Raw genomic sequence first — 19,873 nt, forward strand, 5'->3', positions numbered from 1 at the left:
AACTTTTCCAATGAGATGGGCCAATGGATGCATAACAATTAGTCCATAGTTGTTAACCACATATGAAGTCTATGGAATGACAGAATTGGAATATAGCGAGCCTTGTTTATCTCAAGTCATTTCAAGAATATCTTCTTTTGACCCCTCGGTTTCCAAGAAAATGCATGCTTAATTTCTTTGCAGTCTTAAACCACTTTCTCTGCAGTCTTAAGCTACTGGACTTTGAAGAACTGGACCCAAAGGGACCCATCAATAACTTGCTCCTGAAATGTGCCAAAGCTATAGAAACAGGATGGGTGAACAAAGCAAGGATATTTTGGGTGTCAACGTTCTACTTTTTCCATTCATGAGGCCTATCCAACATCAATATCCAAATATTGAATCTCCATGTGCCCAGTGTCAGTTCCAGTTCTTCTGGGTCCCTTGTGCAAGATAGCCTCCTGGGTGAGTCCACTTCCTTCTCCTTATATAGGAACATAGGAACTTGACTTGTACCATTGTCAGCATCGCCCTTGAGCCAGTGCCACTAACTGGACTCATCCACTCAGCCCCGAATGGGCTAGGCAAGCTGGGTAGCACTTCCAGAGACCACCTTCTGCACAGGAACAGGTCAAAGTGCTGTGGACTCACAGCTTAGTGTTGTGAGCACCGGATTCACTCCCACAAGAAGACAGGCGTCGCACAGCAGAGTATAGCAGAGTACAGCAGAGCATAAACGACTCGGAGAGCAGCTCTGTAGAATATCTTCTTTTATTCTATCTACAACTATAATATACAAACTATATGCAGAGCTAAATGAGGTCTAAGCATAAATGAATGCTGAACTGCACTGAGTGCCTACAGCTGCTCTTAGCAGCAACCTTATCTATACACAGGATCTCTAACACTCAATCTCTCTCTCTCCGACACACTGACTGACTTTTTGATGTTAGACTGGAGCAGAATAAGTAGAGAGCAGAACACCGCCCCTCCTCTCTGGAAAATCACCAGACTCATCAGCAGATTCTTGAATATAGGAGCGGTGAAATCTCCTCAACCATTGCTTCATCTAGTTCTATTGCCCACACTGACTGGCAGATTTCCAGGGTTTCAGTTTGGGAAAATTCACAGCCCTAATTGGAGATGCCAATGGATTGAACTTGGGTCCTTCGGTATGCAAACGAATGCTCTACCATAGAGCTATGGTGCTTCCTGCCTTGCTGCTGCCACTTACTTCCATTGAGCCCATTTGGCACTGCCTCCCAGAGGGAGAGAGAAGAAGGCTTATGGAAGTTACAGCTGCTGCTTGTTCCTCACTGCTCACTTGTTCAGGGTGGGCAAGTGAATCAACACCAAGGTGGGAGAGCTGGGCCTAGAGGCAATGGGGCTCCTTCTGGGATGTAGGCCTTCATAATGGCCTGACCAGAATGACCTCTGACACTGGTTTGAGAAGCAAACATATCCACTGTTATGTACTGAGTTGAATAGGATCCAAAATGCAGCAGTCTGATTGGTCCTAGAACAATAGGATCCAAAATGCAGCAGTCTGATTGGTCCTAGAACAATAGAATTCAGAATGCAGCAGTCTGATTGGTCCTAGAACAATAGGATCCAAAATGCAGAAGTCTGATTAGTCCTAGAACAATAGAATTCAGAATACAGCAGTCTGATTGGTCCTAGAAAAATAGGATCCAAAATGCAGCAGTCTGATTGGTCCTAGAACAATAGGATCCAAAATGCAGCAGTCTGATTAGTCCTAGAACAATAGAATTCAGAATGCAGCAGTCTGAATGGTCCTAGAACAATAGGATCCAAAATGCAGCAGTCTGATTGGTCCTAGAACAATAGGATCCAAAATGCAGCAGTCTGATTAGTCCTAGAACAATAGAATTCAGAATGCAGCAGTCTGATTGGTCCTAGAACAATGCAGCAGTATGATTGGCCTGCAGGAGCCACCCAATCCAGCTCCAGGTGGAAGTGAATCCACAACCTGATTGGCCTACAGGAGAATCCCGGAATTAGCCAATCACATGCAGCCCATTGTGTAAATAATGTATATAAAGCAGATATTGTGGGGGAACTTCCATTCCTCCTCACCACTATGAGCTGAATAAAGAGCATGAAATCCACTCTCGACTCCGAGTATATTTCATCCACGCATCTGCAAACTACTGGGTGGTGAACCTTTTCTTCTAGAGCAAGCCTCGTAAGAACTTAAGAAGAGTTCTGCTCAAACATAGGCGAGTCGCTGAGAGTAAAGCAAAATAGGGTGATTTCAAGGTTGCATGGTTTCCACTCATTAAAGGTAAAGGTACCCCTGCCAGTATGGGCCAGTCGTGTCCGACTCTAGGGTAGCGTGCTCATCTCGCTCAAGAGGCCGTGAGCCGGCGCCATCCGAAGACACTTCCGGGTCACGTGGCCAGCGTGACGAAGCTGCAGCTGGCGAGCCAGCACCAGCGCAGCACACGGAAACGCCATTACCTTCCCGCTATAAAGCGGTACCTATTTATCTACTTGCACTTAAGGGTGCTTTCGAACTGCTAGGTGGGCAGGAGCTGGGACCAATCGAAGGGAGCTCACCCCGCCGTGGGGATTCGAACCGCCAACCATGCGATCAGCAAGTCCTAGGCTCTGTGGTTTTACCCACAGCGCCACCCTCATCCCTTCTTCCACTCATTAGTTATATTAATAAATATCATAGTTCCTCTAGGCCAGCAAGCATCCCAAACGGCAATTCATGAGAATAATGACAGTAAAACTCTTTTCACGTTTATTGACATTTTATTTTATTCAGCAGACATGTTGTTATTTTCATACTTGTTTCTTTTGATTATAGCTACAGGTAGGTAGCTGTGTTGGTCTGCCGTAGTCGAAATAAAATAAAAAAAATCCCTTCCAGTAGCATCTTAGAGACCAACTAAGTTTGTTATTGGTATGAGCTTTCGTGTGCATGCACGCATTTCAGCACATGAAAGCTCACACCACGAACAAACTTAGTTGGTCTCTAAGGTGTTACTGGAAGGTCTTTTGGTTATGGTTTTATATACTCATTTGTTCCATGGTATTCAGTGGAAATTTCTAATGGACTTCCATAAAAATGCAATTCACTTTTCTTAAAACGTGTGTGTGAGAGAGAAAGCTCTGCTGGATCAAGTCAAAGGCCCATCTAGGCCAACATCTTGTTCTCAGGGTAGCCAACCAGAAACCTGTGAGAAGCCCATAAGCAGGACCAGGGCCATCTTTACCCAGGGATGCAAGGGGTGCGGGGCACCTGGGTGCCAAATTCTGGGGGGCGCCAGGCACCCGCCGCTGAAGCCGCCTAAGCGCTTAACTATCTACCTGTTATGAAATAATAAATAATTTTGATCAAGCTAGAAAAACAAAATACATATATATATACCTAGTTATTACCGAAATGTATACCTACTGTTTCACTAAAGGACTTTCAACTTTGTGCACTCATTTACCAAAGACGCGCCATGCCAGCGGCAGCCCTTGTCATTCACAATGGCGGCACTTGTCAGACTCAACGATGGTGCTTGTCATTCTCAATGGAGCCGCGCATGAGAAATTAAGGTTTTTGCCTTGCTGCAAGGGATCCTTGAACTCTTGCATGCCTGCACGGAGGATAAAGAAGGGTGTCTGAGAGTACTTAGAAGTTAGCCGACAGTACAGAGGTATGGTTTGCATTTGATTTCCCCCTCCCCCCTTTTGCCTCTGGCCCTGCCCACCCCTGGCATGTGGCCCTCAAAAGGTTGCCTGGGAGGAAATGTGGCCCTTAGGCTGGAATAGCTTCCCCACTGCTGATTTAAAATTTTCCACAATGCAATGCCTGGAACTTGCCAGGGTGCATTGGTGCCAGGGCCTGACTGAGGGCATCTGGTGCCAATTCTGACCCTGAGAAGGGCATTCCATCCACCCACATCGTCCTCATAGCACAAAGTAAAGGTAAAGGTACCCCTGCCCGTACGGGCCAGTCTTGCCAGACTCTAGGGTTGTGCGCCCATCTCACTCTATAGGCCGGGGGGCCAGCGCTATCCGGAGACACTTCCGGGTCACGTGGCCAGCGTGACAAGCTGCATCTGGCGAGCCAGCGCAGCGCACGGAACGCCGTTTACCTTCCCGCTAGTAAGCGGTCCCTATTTATCTACTTGCACCCGGGGGTGCTTTCGAACTGCTAGGTTGGCAGGCGCTGGGACCGAGCAACGGGAGCGCACCCCACCGCGGGGATTCGAACTGCCGACCTTTCGATCGGCAAGTCCTAGGCGCTGAGGCTTTAACCCACAGCGCCACCCGCGTCCCTGTCCTCATAGCACAAAGGCCACAGTAAATGGGTTTTTGGGGGGTGGGGGATACAGTTCCTTGTCAAGGGCACAAAGGACCGTAAGTATGTCTCTGCTTTTAAGAAACATGTTTAGAGAGCAAAACAAGACAAAGAATGAAACAAACAAAGCACTTTTAAAAAACAAAACAAAGAAATTCACGGAAGACTGGAGTAAATTTACGGACTATTTAAAAAGTATTTGTGAAGATCAGACAACATTTGTAGGTCTGCAATAAGTTTTGTGAGGAGTATTATTGGAAATATTGCAAAAATGGAGAAGGGGAAGGATGATTTGGTAAGGGATGTAAAGGCAATATAAAGTTAAGAAATGCATAAGAAGTGGTTAAAATGGTGGATCATCAGAGGTGCTGATGGAAGTCTAAAAAGATTGTATAAGTGATAAGTTTTGTGGTGCATTTTATAATTTATATGTTAAAATCAATAAAATTATATAAAAAACAAAACAAAGCAACTTAAAAGACAAGAAGAAAAGGGCAGAGGTGAAGAAATCTGTGGATGTGTGGAAGGAAATATTGCAACCTAGCCTGTGACTGCCGGGTGAACTCTCTCAAGGCCAAAAAAAAAAAAGGTATTAGGTTGGCAAATGTTAATTTCCCAGGTTACCAGGGAAGAAGGCAGGGTCTGAAACCTCCTCAGGTGGAACAGGCATGGAAAAGCATTAAGTTTCCAAACTCCACCTCCACTTAGAGATCTCTTGCTGTTCTGCAGGCAGATATATATGCACACACATAGACCTGCAGACTGTACCTCCTCATCCATCCAGAATACACAGCACCCACCACTAAGCCAGAGAGTTGAAGCTACTGGTCTCAGCCTCTTCTGTCTTTGCATCATCCATGATGTGGGAACTCCGCTCCGTGGCCTTCACTCGAGCTGTCCTTGCCGAATTTCTAGCTACGCTGCTCTTCATCTTCTTTGGGCTGGGGGCGGCACTCAACTGGCCTATGTCCCCACCCAATGTTCTCCAGATCTCGCTGGCTTTTGGCTTGGCTATAGCGACCTTGGTCCAGGCTGTGGGTCATGTCAGTGGGGCCCATATTAACCCTGCTGTGACTGTCGCATGCCTAGTAGGCTCCCAGGTCTCCTTCCTGAGGGCCATCTTCTACGTGGTGGCGCAGATCCTGGGAGCTGTGACAGGGGCAGCCCTCCTGCATCAAATCACACCACCTCACATCCGAGGAAGCTTGTCCATCAACAGGGTAAGGATTCCAGTACCTGCAAAAGTGGGAGGGATGGAGGATTAAAGCAGGGTGTGTCCATACTAGGATGTTCAAGAAACCCAAATTAGTCTCTTGCATTGCTCTTTTGCTAAAAAGAAATCATGGACCCCAGTTTCTCTCTATTCTCTATTTCTGCCTTTCCCCCAAGGAGCTTGGGGCTATCTAGATCAGGCATAGGCAAACTCAGCCCTCCATGTTTTGGGACTACAATTCCCATCATCCCTGACCACTGGTCCTGTTAGCTAGGGATGATGGGAGTTGTAGTCCCAAAACATCTGGAGGGCCGAGTTTGCCTATGCCTGACCTAGATGGTTCTCCCCCTTTCCACGTTAGCTTCACAACATCCTTGTGAAGTAACTTAGTCTGAGAGATGGTGACTGGCCTATGGTCACCCAGTGTGCTTCATGGCTGGGTGGGGATTTGAGCCCAAGTCTTGTGTGTCCTAGACCTGTCCAACACCTTGCGTTACCAAACTGGCCCACTACTGACATCCTTCAGTACAATTCAGGATTGTGGAAGACAAATTGCAATGAGACTCCTGTTGTGATCTATAGCAGTGGCAGCCAGACTTTGTTGTAGGCTGTTATAAGGGGGGGGGATTGCGGGAGAGGGGGCTCCCAATTTAGTTTGATTATACACCTGTATAGGTTAGGCCAGTGCTTCCCAAACTTGGGTCTCCAGCTGTTTCTTGACTACAATTCCCATCATCCTTAACCACTGGCCGTACTAGCTAGGGATGATGGGAGTTGTAGTCCAAAAACCCAAGCTTGGGAAACACTGGGTTAGGCAATTGTTCTGGGTTTAAAAAGACTCAGATGGAACTATCAATTGTCAGTGCAAAGGGTAACAAGCACTTTTACCTGTTGTGTGTTGTTGCCAGTAAAGCAAAAATAAAGAAAAAACTAGCTTTTCCAGTAGCCTTACTAACAGGGAAAGGGAGAGGAGCAGCAGCAAACTAAACAGGTGAGAAAGAACAAAGGAAGGAGTTTGGAAGCTGAAAGGAAGTGGACTATTGAGGCATGGGATGAGGTTGGAGGCTCACAGGTTGAGGAAAGGATTTGACCTTGTTGCATCCTTGACTCGGCATATGATGGGTTTGAATCAGTTTGTTTTGGCTCACGTAAAGGGCTTCTCAAGGCTAGTGTTTATTTTGGGTGTGTTCTGCAACATGTTCTTGACACAATAATAGTGTGTGGATTTATTCTGCTTTGTTAGTTCATCTGTGGTGCTTCCCAGCGTAACCGCATTACAGCGGTACCTCGGGTTACATACGCTTCAGGTTACAGACACTTCAGGTTACAGACTCCGCTAAGTGGCGCTGTGGGTAAAAGCCTCAGCGCCTAGGGCTTGCAGATCGAAAGGTCGGCGGTTCGAATCCCCGCGGCGGGGTGCGCTCCCGTTGCTCGGTCCCAGCGCCTGCCCACCTAGCAGTTCAAAAGCACCCCTAAGTGCAAGTAGATAAATAGGGAGCGCTTTCTAGCGGGAAGGTAAACGGTGTTTCCGTGTGCAGCGCTGGTGCTGGCTCGCCAGATGCCACTTAGTCACACTGCCCATGTGACCCGGAAGTGTCTCCAGACAGCGCTGGCTCCCGGCCTCTTGAGCGAGATGAGCGCGCAACCCTAGAGTCGGACATGACTGGCCCGTACGGGCAGGGGTACCTTTACCTTTAATTTGATTTAACCATATGTACATTCAAATGTTTTTGAAAAGTTTAACAATCCAATTATCCACTTATCCTTGTTATATTTTGCAGAGTACTAACCTAGGGGCCGCGGGACGTGGGTGGCGCTGTGGGTTTAACCACAGAGCCTAGGACTTGCCGATCAGAAGGTCGGTGGTTCGAATCCCCACGACGGGGTGAGCTCCCGTTGTTCGGTCCCTGCTCCTGCCAACCTAGCAGTTCGAAAGCACGTCAAAGTGCAAGTAGGTAAATAGGTACCGATCCAGCAGGAAGGTAAACGGCGTTTCCGTGCGCTGCTGTGGTTCGCCAGAAGTGGCTTAGTCCTACTGGCCACATGACCCGGAAGCTGTACGCCGGCTCCCTCGGCCAGTAAAGCGAGATGAGCGCCGCAACCCCAGAGTCGGTCATGACTGGACCTAATGGGCAGGGGTCCCTTTACCTTTTTAACTAGGGGCCATCTCAGTGTTGCATGTCATGTGCAAATTGCTCACAGTGTGAAATCATCTTCTTTTGAAAAACGTCCAGAACTTTAGAGTTGCCTAGCACAAACCTCCTTCCTGCATCTCCTTGTCTGAAAATCGCAGGTTCCATCCATTCTGCCAGCAGATTCCATGCTACTACAAAAAAATGATTTTGTGGTGCGTTTGTTGACTTCCACTTTGTCAACAAATTGCCTGAGATTTGAGGCAATGAGGTGAGACCACTCTGAGGCCAAGCATGATGTTTATTTGAGCCCGTAAGCAAACCTTTTGAGCTAAATGTTGTTTTCTGTTCACAGCCCTAATCATTATTAACATACTGGTTTTACTCAACCCAGTCATAAAATAGAATCAGGACACTTACATAATTATAATTATATTCAGTTAGGATCTAGAGCTGCTAAATGCACATCCATCCAGATGTCATAACGAGCATTCTTTGAGAATGATTATGACTCTCAGTGTTATAGTTTTTTTGGCATTAGTCAGGAGACAGCTCATGATACTACTGTGAGAGGTAGCTTATTAAAGTTTCTTCAGGGGTCCGCAACCTTTTTCAGCCAGGCCGGACTATATTTTGGGAGAAAAATGAACGCATTCCTATGCCCCACAAATAACCCAGAGATGCATTTTAAATAAAAGGATACATTCTGCTCATGTAAAAACATGCTGCTTCCTGGACCGTCCATGGGCTGGATTTAGAAGGTGTGTGGGCCAGATCCTGGCCCCAGGCCTTAGGCTGCCTGCCCCTGGTTTACTTCTTTGTTCTGCTAGAACAAATAGCATGCTTTTGTTGACAGTTCCCTTTTGGTCAAATTGCACTTTGTAAAGCTTTAGCACAAAGGTAGAAAATATATGGAATGACACAGGAAGAGCCAATGCGGTACTCTCCAAACGCTTGGGATTACAACTCCCATCAACCCTAGCCAGCACAGTCGATGATCAGGGATGATGGGAGTTGTAGTCCACCAATATCTGGAGGGCTCCACATTGTCTACTCCAAGGAGGGGGAGAGGAAACATGAATTCTCCAGGAAACAAATTAGGGAAGGGGGAAGCTGAGGTAGTGTGAATAAAGATAACTGCTCCAGACATAATGGTATTAGGTATAATAAATCTAGTACCCACCATTATCTTCTGAACTCAGTGTTCTCATTGGGAAACCATATTAATTAAATAGCTAGGTTTGAAAGGCATGAAACTTTGGAAATTCTTCCAGAAGTTGTCAAGTTGCCATCAAGCCATATGTGCTGGAACATTCACAGGATTACCACAACAGAATGCTCTTGGATGATGCAATGCTCTGGGATCCTTTCCCTTCTCTCCATGGACTCAGTTCTGATTCTTATCACTCAGTTTACTTCCCTAATGAGCTACTGACTGAGTCACATCAGGCATCTCCACTGGACAAGGAGGAAAACAATTTCTTCGACAGCATGAATTGCCATACATCTTCCGTAGGGCTGTTGTGTGTGTTCCATGATTCCCAGGGTGTGCTACAAAAATGCAAATGTTGTCATTAGAGCATCAGATTCTGCACTTCGACATTAATGTACGATGTTTCATTACAGTGGTACCTTGGGTTACATACGCTTCAGGTTACAGACTCCGCTAACCCAGAAATAGTACCTCGGGTTAAGAACTTTGCTTCAGAATGAGAACAGAAATCGGGTGGCGGCCACACATCGGCAGCGAGAGGCCCCATTAGCTAAAGTGGTACCTCAGGTTAAGAACAGTTTCAGGTTAAGAACGAACCTCCAGAACGAATTAAGTTCTTAACCCAAGGTACCACTGTATTTCTAAGTAAAGCAAGACTCTATGCTTCAAAGAGAAGCTTGGGCGATGACTGAGAGATCTCATATGTTTGGGTTAGGGAGCTCTTCCTTACCCCATCCCACTTCCTTTCCAGCAGGATAATAAATTACACAAATGGTGTAGTTTTAGAGTGACCTCAGTGTGGAATGCTAGCTTGCAGGAGTGCTCCTGTGAGCCACACCCAGAACAATCATGTGGAAAGAACTTGAACCACCCCTAGACACAATTTGCGATCTACCAAGATGAATGCAGTCAACCAGTCATGTATGGTGGTGCACCAGAGCCTCAATAAATCTCCTGTTTTTGCTCCTTGATTTGGGCTGCCCAAGAACAGAGAGGTTGTCTACTATAGCATCTCTTCAGAACAATACAGTTAGGCAGGTCTGAGCTTTAGCTGTGCCTTTTTCAAGCTAGGCATAAGCATATCAGGAATCTGTGCAGTCATGTATTCAAAATTTCAACAGTGAAGCATGTTTATATTTACTGTGTCCAGCAGGGCAAGTGCGTCACAGATGAAAATCTTTGCTGTTGCCAGAATGCCAGTGGCATTGCAAATCATTCTCTTCCCCACCTGCCCACAACTTACATAAGATTAAGGCAAATCAAAATGCCATTGTAGTTGCAAAAGAGGCAAATAATAGAGATGTTATCTTTGTGTTCATTCAAGGTTGTCAACAGATAACTATTGCAGGGACCTTGTGCCAAAGTAGAAACAAAGGTTCACCCAAGTACACATGTGTGTGTGTGTGTGTGTGCACGCACGCACACAAACACATATTTATCACTATTCGCTAAAAATATATATCACATAATCAGTTGCATTGCTCAGACTCATAACTGCCCTTAACTCTGTGACACAGTCACATAGCCAAATGCTAGTAGTTATGCCATCTTCCCCTTCAGTGTGTGATACAATGGCAAGAATCTTCAAGGAAGTGCTTAATTTTCTTCTATTTTTTCAGGTACACAATAATACAACATCAGGTCAGGCGGTCACCATGGAACTGTTCCTCACCTTCCAGTTGGTCCTGTGCATTTTTGCCTCAACTGATGACCGCAGGAGCGATAACCTGGGATCCCCAGCCTTGTCCATTGGTTTCTCTGTTGTCCTGGGTCACCTGCTTGGGGTGCGTATCTCAAGAGCATTTATTGGCAACTGTTGAGTATGCATGGATGTTTAAGAGGGTGCAATACAGCCATCTTAGCTTCCCAGGGCTGGGAGATCAGGAGGAAAGGTTGGTGTTGGGACTGCATCAGTTTCCATTTTTCATCCTAATCCAACGGTTTTGCTTGGGTGGAAATTTCTCCTGACATCCAGTTCAAATGTTCAAATATACACCTCTTTAAAAATAAATCCTCTTCAACACTGCTGTTTCCTCTGGGCTGCTGAAACTTCAGTGCTATTCTCTATCTCCACCCCTTTGCTGCTTCCACCTCTTTGGGGGATAATAATAATAATAATAATAATAATAATAATAATAATAATAATAATTTATTTATACCCCGCCCATCTGGCTGGGTTTCCCCAGCCACTCTGGGCGGCTTCCAACAAAACACTAAAATACAATAACCTATTAAACATTAAAAGCTTCCCTAAAGAGGGCTGCCTTCAGATGTCTTCTAAAAGTTTGGTAGTTATTTTTCTCTTTGACATGATGGGAGGGCATTCCACAGGGTGGGTGCCACTACTGAGAAGGCCCTCTTCCTGGTTCCCTGTAACTTGGCTTCTTGCAGCTTCTTGCAGTGAGGGAACCGCCAGAAGGCCCTCAGTGCTGGACCTCAGTGTCCGGGCAGAACGATGGAGGTGGAGATGCTCCTTCAGCTATACTGGACTGAGGCCGTTTAGGGATTAATCGCATTGCACATCCCAACCAATCAGAGATCACATATTGAACAAGATGACATTATCTTTATATGTATATATAATTTCTATTAAATTTTCTAATTTACATTTCAAAATAGTCATTTAAACAACCTTAAATCCAGGACTTCCCTTCTTCTCTATCCATGGTTCATTTTGCATACCACACATCCCTGCATATTTTACATGAACTAAACCATTCAGTAATCCCTCGTTACATCCATCAAAACTTATTTAAACTGTTGAATTTATCTTAATGCTACAAGCATTTTTAATTAAACAAAATTGTCACCCATATATTCAGTAAACACCGTCAACTGGTACCTAGTCAGACTTGGCTAGAAGACGTGGGAGCGAGTTAAATGAATGTGTGAATATTTTCACAAGGACACACAAACACATTTCCCGAAAGGTAGGATGCAAGGCATTATTATATTTATTTTTAGTGCAGCCCAAAATATGTTCATATGAAATGGTGTTGACTCAGCCCTGGCTTAGCAGGTAATCATTTTCATTTTCATCAGTTTCTTCAGAAGTAAATAACTGGGATGAGTTTTAGGTAATGAGTACCATTAGCTGAAGCACTGCTCAAGAACTTCTGCTTGCTCAATGGGGCTTTCCCCCACTCTCCTCTTCCTACATCCCTCAAACTGACAAGGGGGTCAGGAGAACCTCCAGAAAGGGGGACGTAAGAGGGGGGATTGCTCCAATGGCAAGCCCAAAAGCTTGCCCTGATTGAATGATTGCTTTAGTGCAAGGTTGAATTTCTTCCCAAAATTATTCTTGTTTTATGGATAGAAAAATGAGCCACAGAGAAATGAAAAGGCTAGTGGATCAAAGTTTCCTAAACAAAATGTCACAATAGCATAGTTGTTGGTCATAATTCCTGGCCTAATGTTAGCATTAAGATAGAAAAGGAGTAAGTTGAGCATTTCTTAGTGAAACAACTTTCCAGTGAAAAATCTGGTAATAATCATAGCAGGCAGCTTCTACTCAGAAGACTGGATTTTGAGGTCCTCAAAGACACAGACTTCCACCACAGGGCCAACTAGCATACAGTGTCTGGGGAAGCAATAAAATATTCCCTGCTTCTTTGAGTATATCTTAATCTATGAATGGCTCCCAGCTCTCTGTCTTGATTGGCTAGAACTGGGAAGCAGGGGTGGCAAGATCCTGTAAATTCTAAAAGCAAGGACTCTCTTGCCCTCTTAAATAGTTCCCCCTCCCCCATCTTTGCCCCTCTGCCTTTGGGCTGCTTCCTCAGATATTTGCTACTAACTCATGACAGCTTGACTGCAATAAGCGTTTTTCCATGTGATATGTGACTCTCATGTGAGCTAGTGACAGGCCTGCTGTCACTCATTCACAGTGAGATTGTGTACATGTTTGCTCAGAAGGAAGTCCCATTGTGTTTAATGGGGCTTAAAGGTAAAGGTAAAGGGACCCCTGACAATTAAGGGACCCCTGACAATTAAGGGACACCTGACAATTAAGTCCAGTCGCGAACGACTCTGGGGTTGCACGCTCATCTCGCTTTACTGGCCGAGAGAGCCGACGTTTGTTCACAGACAGTTTTTCCAGGTCATGTGGCCAGCATGACTAAGCTGCTTCTGGCGAAACCAGAGCAGTGCACGGAAACTCCATTTACCTTCCTGCCGGAGCAGTACCTATTTATCTACTTGCACTTTGACGTGCTTTCGAACTGCTAGGTGGGCAGGAGGAGGGACCGAGCAACGAGAGCTCACCCCGTCGCAGGGACTCGTATCGCCGACCTTTCGATCGGCAAGCCCAAGCGGCACAGTGGTTTAACCCACAGCGCCACCCGCATTCCTTTAATGCGACTTAATCCCACGTAAAAGTGCACAAAATTGCAATTTAAGAATGCTCTATCCAGCTCCTAAGCCTTGGGGTGAGTCAAATACAAGCCATAGGCCACATTTTAGCCACTCCTTAGCACCAGAGGTATTGAAGCACTGCACTACATAAGGCATCGGATTGTTGTTCTCTCTGAAGAGCTAGAGATAGTTCAAGAATTCTTCTGAAAGCCCTGACCAAGCTCCTTAATCCACAGGAGTACATGCTCTGCCATTAGCAACAATCTCTTATGACAGCTACAGCCACGCTTGACTCCACTTGCATTCTTTAAAGCCACGAGGCCAAACTTCACATGTAATGAAGATCTATTAGTGGATTTATCAACTTTTAAAAAATGAATCAATCTTGGTCTAAGGCTCCATCCCTAGTTACCTGGGAGTACACCCTACAGAATTCAACAGGACTTACTTCTGAGTATATACCATATTTTTCGCTCTATAAGACGCACCAGACCATAAGACGCACCTAGTTTTTGGAGGAGGAAAACAAGGGGGGGGGATTCTGAATCTCAGAAGCCAGAACAACAAGAGGGATCGCTGCGCAGCGAAAGCAGCGATCCCTCTTGCTGTTCTGGCTTCTGGCTTAGCTGCCCAGCCTGCATTCGCTCCATAAGACGCACACACATTTCCCCTTACTTTTTAGGAGGGAAAAAGTGAGTCTTATAGAGCAAAAAATACGGTATGTGGTTAGGATTGCACTATAAATCTCCCCTACCCCACTGGCCGTTTTCTCTTTGGGGGAAAAAACAAGGCCTCAAGATTGGCCTTGGATCTGTGTGTTTATTATTATTATTATTAGTAGTAGTATTTGTATTCTGTTTCTAAGTCACATTGTGCTCTCTCTGCTTCAGCCTGTGTTTCAGATTCCAAACCACTCTATATAAGGTGAAGCTCTTTATTCCCCATTCATTAGGATGGAGAATATTAAAATGGATAGAACTTTTCCACCTTTTGGCCAAAGTGTATGAAATTTACAGGCAAGGGAGCTCCTCCAAAGTGGATTAAGGCTGACAAATTGCAGAAAACTAACTTCAGAGGGTTTTATGGGGGAAGTAGTCCTGACCACTGATCTTGTTAGCTAAGGATGATGGGAATTGTAGTCCCAAACATTTGGAGGGCTGGAGTTTACCCATGCCGGCCTTAAAAGAATTAAAGAGGCAAAGTGGTGTGCATTTTTGCCTGTATATTTCTAAAAACTTCACAGCTTCACACCTTGCTTTCCACTATCAGGTAGATCTTCCAACATGAGGCTGTCTAGAACCAGTGGACATTGGCCAATTAGGGCAAATGGGGTGTTGCCCACGAGCCTCTGTCTGCCTTCAGCCATCCCCCCTCTGTCTGCCTTCTAATTTATATTCAGTACAGGAGATGGTGCCTGCTGTGAGCTTCCTCTTCCTAATCCTCAGTGTTGCCATGATGGAACTCAGTAATGAGGAGGATGGGTGCAAAGTTAAATTTAATTGGTTCTGCCTGCCATGGTCTTTTTGTCTCCTACCCTACCAGTCCCAATGATCACTAGTCACCATGGTCTAAGATATGGACTGTGGGGTTCTGAAAACTTCTGGCTTGTTGTTCCTTAATGAAGAGCAACATAGAAAGTTTTTTTATAAAAAAAATAGCAAACATTTAGTTTTTCAAAAATTATCTGCTGCTGTGCATTAACAAAATAACAACAACAGCAACAGCAGCAGCAGCAGCAACAACAACAACAACAACAACAACAACAACAACAACAACAACAACACAGACATCTTCAGAAACTCCACTGGGAATATTCTGGACAGCCTTACTTCTTGCACGGTGAAAGTAAGACCTAGAGAAAATAAGAAAGGGTGAAAAACCTCACATCACCCCGATTTCCTTCCACATAGAACTGATGCACACCCTTAAAAAAAAGATGCTAAAGCTGATGATAGATTCCCTCTATGCATTAAAGGAAAATGTCAGAAGAGCTAACCACAGATATTTATCATATTTACACCCTGCCCTTCCTCCAGTTCGCCCAGTTCTTTCTGTCTCAGCCACTTTCATCCTCACATTGATCCTGTGAAGCGTTTTAGCCTGGGGGACAGTCACTGACCCAAGGTCACCCAGTGGACTTCATGGGTGAGTGCAGATTTGAACCTGCATCTGCCCACTCTAACCACTACACCACCATCCCTTTCACCATGTGTTGTTTGACCTTCCAAAGAGTGATTGCGAAAGTATCCTTGAACAACTAATAATAGAAAATCCAAGCTTTCATCCAAGTGTCATTTTTTAAAATTATTATTTCATAAAATGTATACACCACTTGATTATTTAAAAAAAAGACCTCAAAGTGGTTTACCAAAAGATAAAACAATAAAATCAAGGGGGGTGGACGGGACACACGACTCAAGCATACTTTATTTGGTGAAGCTCTTTAAGAAAATTTTATAATGAATGATTTTAGAGTGTTGTTTGTGTTGTACTTTTGTATTGTTTTATTGTTGTTAGCCGCCCTGAGCCCAGCTTCGGCTGGAGAGGGCGGGATATAAATAAAATTTATTATTATTATTATTATTATTATTATTATTATTATTATTATTCCCTTATCAGGTGACCTTTAAAAGTCACGCACTAAAGAGTTGCACTAATTCTCCGGGAAAGACCCATAGAAACAGTCCCGTATACTCACAGCGTTGAGGAAGCACTGTGAGATGAATAAGCATTTTCCGCAGTCCTTCTGTACCATTTATAGCCCACATGGCTCTGTAGTAAGAAGCATTTGGTGAGACAGAAATAATGTACTTATCTGAGGCCCTCAGGCATGCCCTAGGCCCTGTTCTCCTGCCTGATGGCTGCCATCAGATGCCCAAGAACCATGGGAAAGGGCTGGTGACCAGATGATATTTGAGGGTCTTTGGAAACTGATAAAATATAATGACCCTTGATGTTTCCACAAGAACAGTCTCAATATTTTTGGCATCATTTATATCCCCCTCTTTAACTCAGCAAGTCACTACCCACATAAAGGTAATGTTTTGACTCCAACACTAATATCCATAGCAATAAATGCTTTTCTTTCCCCCCCTAGATCTACTACACTGGCTGCTCCATGAACCCTGCTAGATCTTTTGGTCCTGCTGTGATTGTGGGTGAATTTGACAACCACTGGGTAAGGCTCCTAATGGATTGTGCCCAGTAGTGGTGGTGGAGCAGAACTTCAGAGCTATCCTCCTAATAGCTGTTTACCTGGATGGGGCTGAGCTGGAGCAGTGACCAGCATGGTCAGAGCCACATGAGTGCACCAGTGAAAGGGTCAGGTGGGTGGAGGGGGTCCTGCCACTGTACCCTCGTGGGCCCAACCTCCCCACAACTCTGCCCATCCCCACTGAGATAAGTGTAATTCTGGAGTTAGGACAGCAGTTCTATTGCTCTGCCCCAGCACACATTTCACTGCTGCCTATAGCATACCTATGGCTGATAGAGTTGAGTGAGAGGAGGTGGAGGGAATGATGGGGGTTCTTATACCTGGAGCCAGTCTTGTATTCATGCATGTTCACAGCAGACAAGGTGCATCCCCTCCTGTTCTGAGAGATACGGCTTTTGGGAGACATAGAGAAACAGGCTGTACGAGAGCTGGAAAACAGCAAGCCTAGCAACTCGAAACAACATTTTGGGAATCCCCAAAATGCAAAACAGCAACAAAACAGGGTCAGTGTTTTCACAGGGACACGTAGCAGTAATTGGAACCATCCCTGGTAAAATATGGACCATTGAAGCATATGCAAGACCAACCCAAGGCCTGGGCCAGATGAGATGCTTATGGCCATGTGGATTTCCCTACTTTTCAGGGATCAGAAAGCCTGTTGGCAAAGGAAGACTATTATGTGGATACAAGAGCTGGCAATTGAAAGAAAGATGTAGCGACTGGCAACAAGAACCATAGGCAAATTTTTCTTTGGTGATCACTTGTAGCCAAGTAAGATTGTATTCCATTGGTTGAACTGGTTTGAAGCCAGAAAAGGCTTAAGTGGCTTGTTTTTCGTGACTCGGCAGTAGATTAAAAACCCCATTCTGGTTCTAGTTAACACCTGAATGAGTTCTTCAGATTCTGGTTTTAGCCAGCTTTAGGGTAGTTTTTCATTGGATCTTTCTTTCGTCTATTTTTTTTTAATATGGAGACAACTTAACATTTGTGTTCAATGAGGTGAAAGAATGAAGGAAGTAAAAGCTATTAGCAAGTTTGGCAGATATCCATTGATTCTTTAACTTCCCACATATTGGGCCAAACCAAAAACACATGTGATAAGGCATTATTATTATTATTATTATTGTAGTTATGAAGCGTCCCTGAGTTGCCCTGCTGTAACAAAGAGGGCTGCCATTCACCGAACTACTTGGATTCTTGAGAGCAGGGCCGGGAGGAGGGCCCAGAGATAAAATGAGGCAGTAATTATAGCTCAGTAACAACAGCTATAACTGCTTAGCATCAAATGCTAAGCAGGTTCAACAGTGGCAAATAGCTGGATATGGAACAATAGAGGGCCATTGCCTTTGATCTGTTATAGGCAACACTTTCTTGATTTCTTAGGGGAAGAACTGTAATTCGGAGACAGAGCACAACTTTTGCATGCAGAAAGTACCAGGTTCAATCACCATAAGATAAGAGAGGACATGAGCTCAACAGAAGCTGGGGATGGAAAGAGTTGGTAAATGCAGATGGGGTTGGGAAGAGGAAGTGGTCCAGAACAGCAAGGAGAAAGCCAGAGGGAGGAATCTGAAAGGAGCAGGACAACTGGGAGAGTAAAGGAGTGGAGGGGGAAGCTCCCTGTGACCAGGAGCTGCAGACGTGAGGAACTGCACATGTAACTGGAATGGCCAACTAAATATTTGGCCAAAAGCTATTTGGTAATCTTGAGTTTTCCAACTGCGCCGACACACCCATACCTCTTTCCCCCTAAGGACATTAATTGCAATATATTGAAAAAAAAATCTCTAATGCCCTATTGTGGGAAACCTTGAACTAGAATTGTGAGGTCTAATGGGGAAGGAGCTATCATCTATACTAAACTTAATCTTAGCCAAAAGGCTGAGAAGCGATGCTACCTTCTATAAATGGTTTGGTACCAGAATTTATCCAAGAATGTTCATCCTGGTCAACCATCAACCTTGTATCTCTCTCATTCTCTCCTTTCCTCCCTCAGGTCTTCTGGCTGGGTCCAATGGCTGGAGCGGTGGTGGCTTCCTTGCTCTACCACTATGCTCTCTTCCCCCATGCAAAGACCCTCTCGGAGCGGCTAGCAATCTTCAAAGGCTATGAGCCGGAAGAAGACTGGGAGGAGCGTGATGTTCGCAGGAGGCAATCGATGGAGCTCCACTCCCCACAGACCCTGCCTCGAAGTGTGATGGAGAAAGTCTAGGCCAACCCCAACAAACAGTGAAAGGAGCAGGCTATAGCTAGCTACATCCACTGGTGTTTTCTTCTGGCTCAAATGTGCATTCATCTTCATGTTGTCAATGCACAATGAATATCTCCCCTGGGAGCAGTATGGTCATCTGTGATGGGCCACCCGTGGAGCTTAAATCTTTAGCTCAGGCTGTAAGAGAAGTGCCCATTGCTCTGAAAGATTCTCCCGAGGAGATTTAAGATCCACTTATTGATCAGTGGAAACCATCACATGCCACTATCTTGTGCATCCTGACAAATTAATGAAAGAACATTGTTTTTTCTTCTTCCTTGAGTCTAGTTATCTAAACTTCATGTGGATCTCTAGAATTTGGGTCAAAGAGTCATTGACCATGACAGTCCAGCTATATAAAATGGTCTCTGGGCATTTTCCTTGAAGAAATAGCAGCCACAACTTTCAGAGTTCTCACGCTGGCATTCAGAGTGATGAACTGGTAAAAAGCAAGGGCAAAATTTGCATTATTGATCCTAAGCATGATTACCCAAGTGCAAGTCATGATCTCTTCAGTGGGACTTACTTCCAAGTGATCATGATTACAATAAGCCCTGTACGACAAATTGGGACTTCCTTCTGAATAAGCGTGCTTTAGAATTGCACCACTAATCTTGCAGACGTCAGCCAAATCCTTTAGCTTCCCTGCAAAGTTCTTACTCTGCACAGAGCAAGTCCTTCTTTTGTGAGGGTTTGACAACTTATTAAAATGCATGTGAGTGTATTAAACGAAAGCAGAATGACTGTCCAGAAAATAATTAGGATAAGCCCATGCCTATTGATCAAAGCCACACACAGTGTTCTCAATATGTGTTTGTAGCCAACCCTGATTTTACCCTTCTTGTATCACAGAGTTAACTTTTCCCACTTTGCTTTCTTAACCCGCTTACCTCCACTTCCACTGGCCCACTCAAATTGTGGGATGGCACACTTGGCAAAGACCAAAGAGAAGAAGCAGCCCCAACTAGATTATAGACCATCCTCTCTCCACCTCCATTTTTCATTTAGAAGAGAGCTGTGCATGCTTATAGTCTTATACATGTCCTTTATCATCACTAATGACTGTGACTTTTGCATAGCCAAACAGATCAACCTATTGCTTTCAGCATTTTTCTGAATGTTGGGGAGGTGTGCGTGTTTAGACTGTGTGGTGTGTATGTTGCCTTTAAAATGCTTTGATGAATGTTACTTACT

General features: G+C 44.8%; 1 protein-coding gene across 1 annotated transcript; it reads left to right on the forward strand.

Annotated features, from left to right (window-relative positions):
• Window positions 1-5,127: 5,127 nt before the first annotated feature.
• On the forward strand, window positions 5,128-18,711 carry LOC128405591 (aquaporin-2-like). The gene is made up of 4 exons (XM_053372378.1): window positions 5,128-5,523; window positions 10,481-10,645; window positions 16,312-16,392; window positions 18,425-18,711. The coding sequence occupies exons 1-4, from the start codon at window positions 5,161-5,163 to the stop codon at window positions 18,638-18,640; spliced, it is 825 nt and encodes a 274-aa protein (XP_053228353.1). The 5' UTR covers window positions 5,128-5,160; the 3' UTR covers window positions 18,641-18,711.
• Window positions 18,712-19,873: the final 1,162 nt, after the last annotated feature.

This window comes from Podarcis raffonei, chromosome 2, assembly GCF_027172205.1.
Source record: "Podarcis raffonei isolate rPodRaf1 chromosome 2, rPodRaf1.pri, whole genome shotgun sequence".
Taxonomy (NCBI): domain Eukaryota; kingdom Metazoa; phylum Chordata; class Lepidosauria; order Squamata; family Lacertidae; genus Podarcis; species Podarcis raffonei.

Coding starts and splice junctions, on each gene's coding strand:
- LOC128405591 (XM_053372378.1), top strand. CDS start 5,161: ATGATGTGGGAACTCCGCTCCGTGGCCTTCACTCGAGCTGTCCTTGCC. Junction 5,524..10,480: donor GAAGCTTGTCCATCAACAGG/GTAAGGATTCCA, acceptor CTATTTTTTCAG/GTACACAATAATACAACATC. Junction 16,393..18,424: donor GTGAATTTGACAACCACTGG/GTAAGGCTCCTA, acceptor TTCCTCCCTCAG/GTCTTCTGGCTGGGTCCAAT.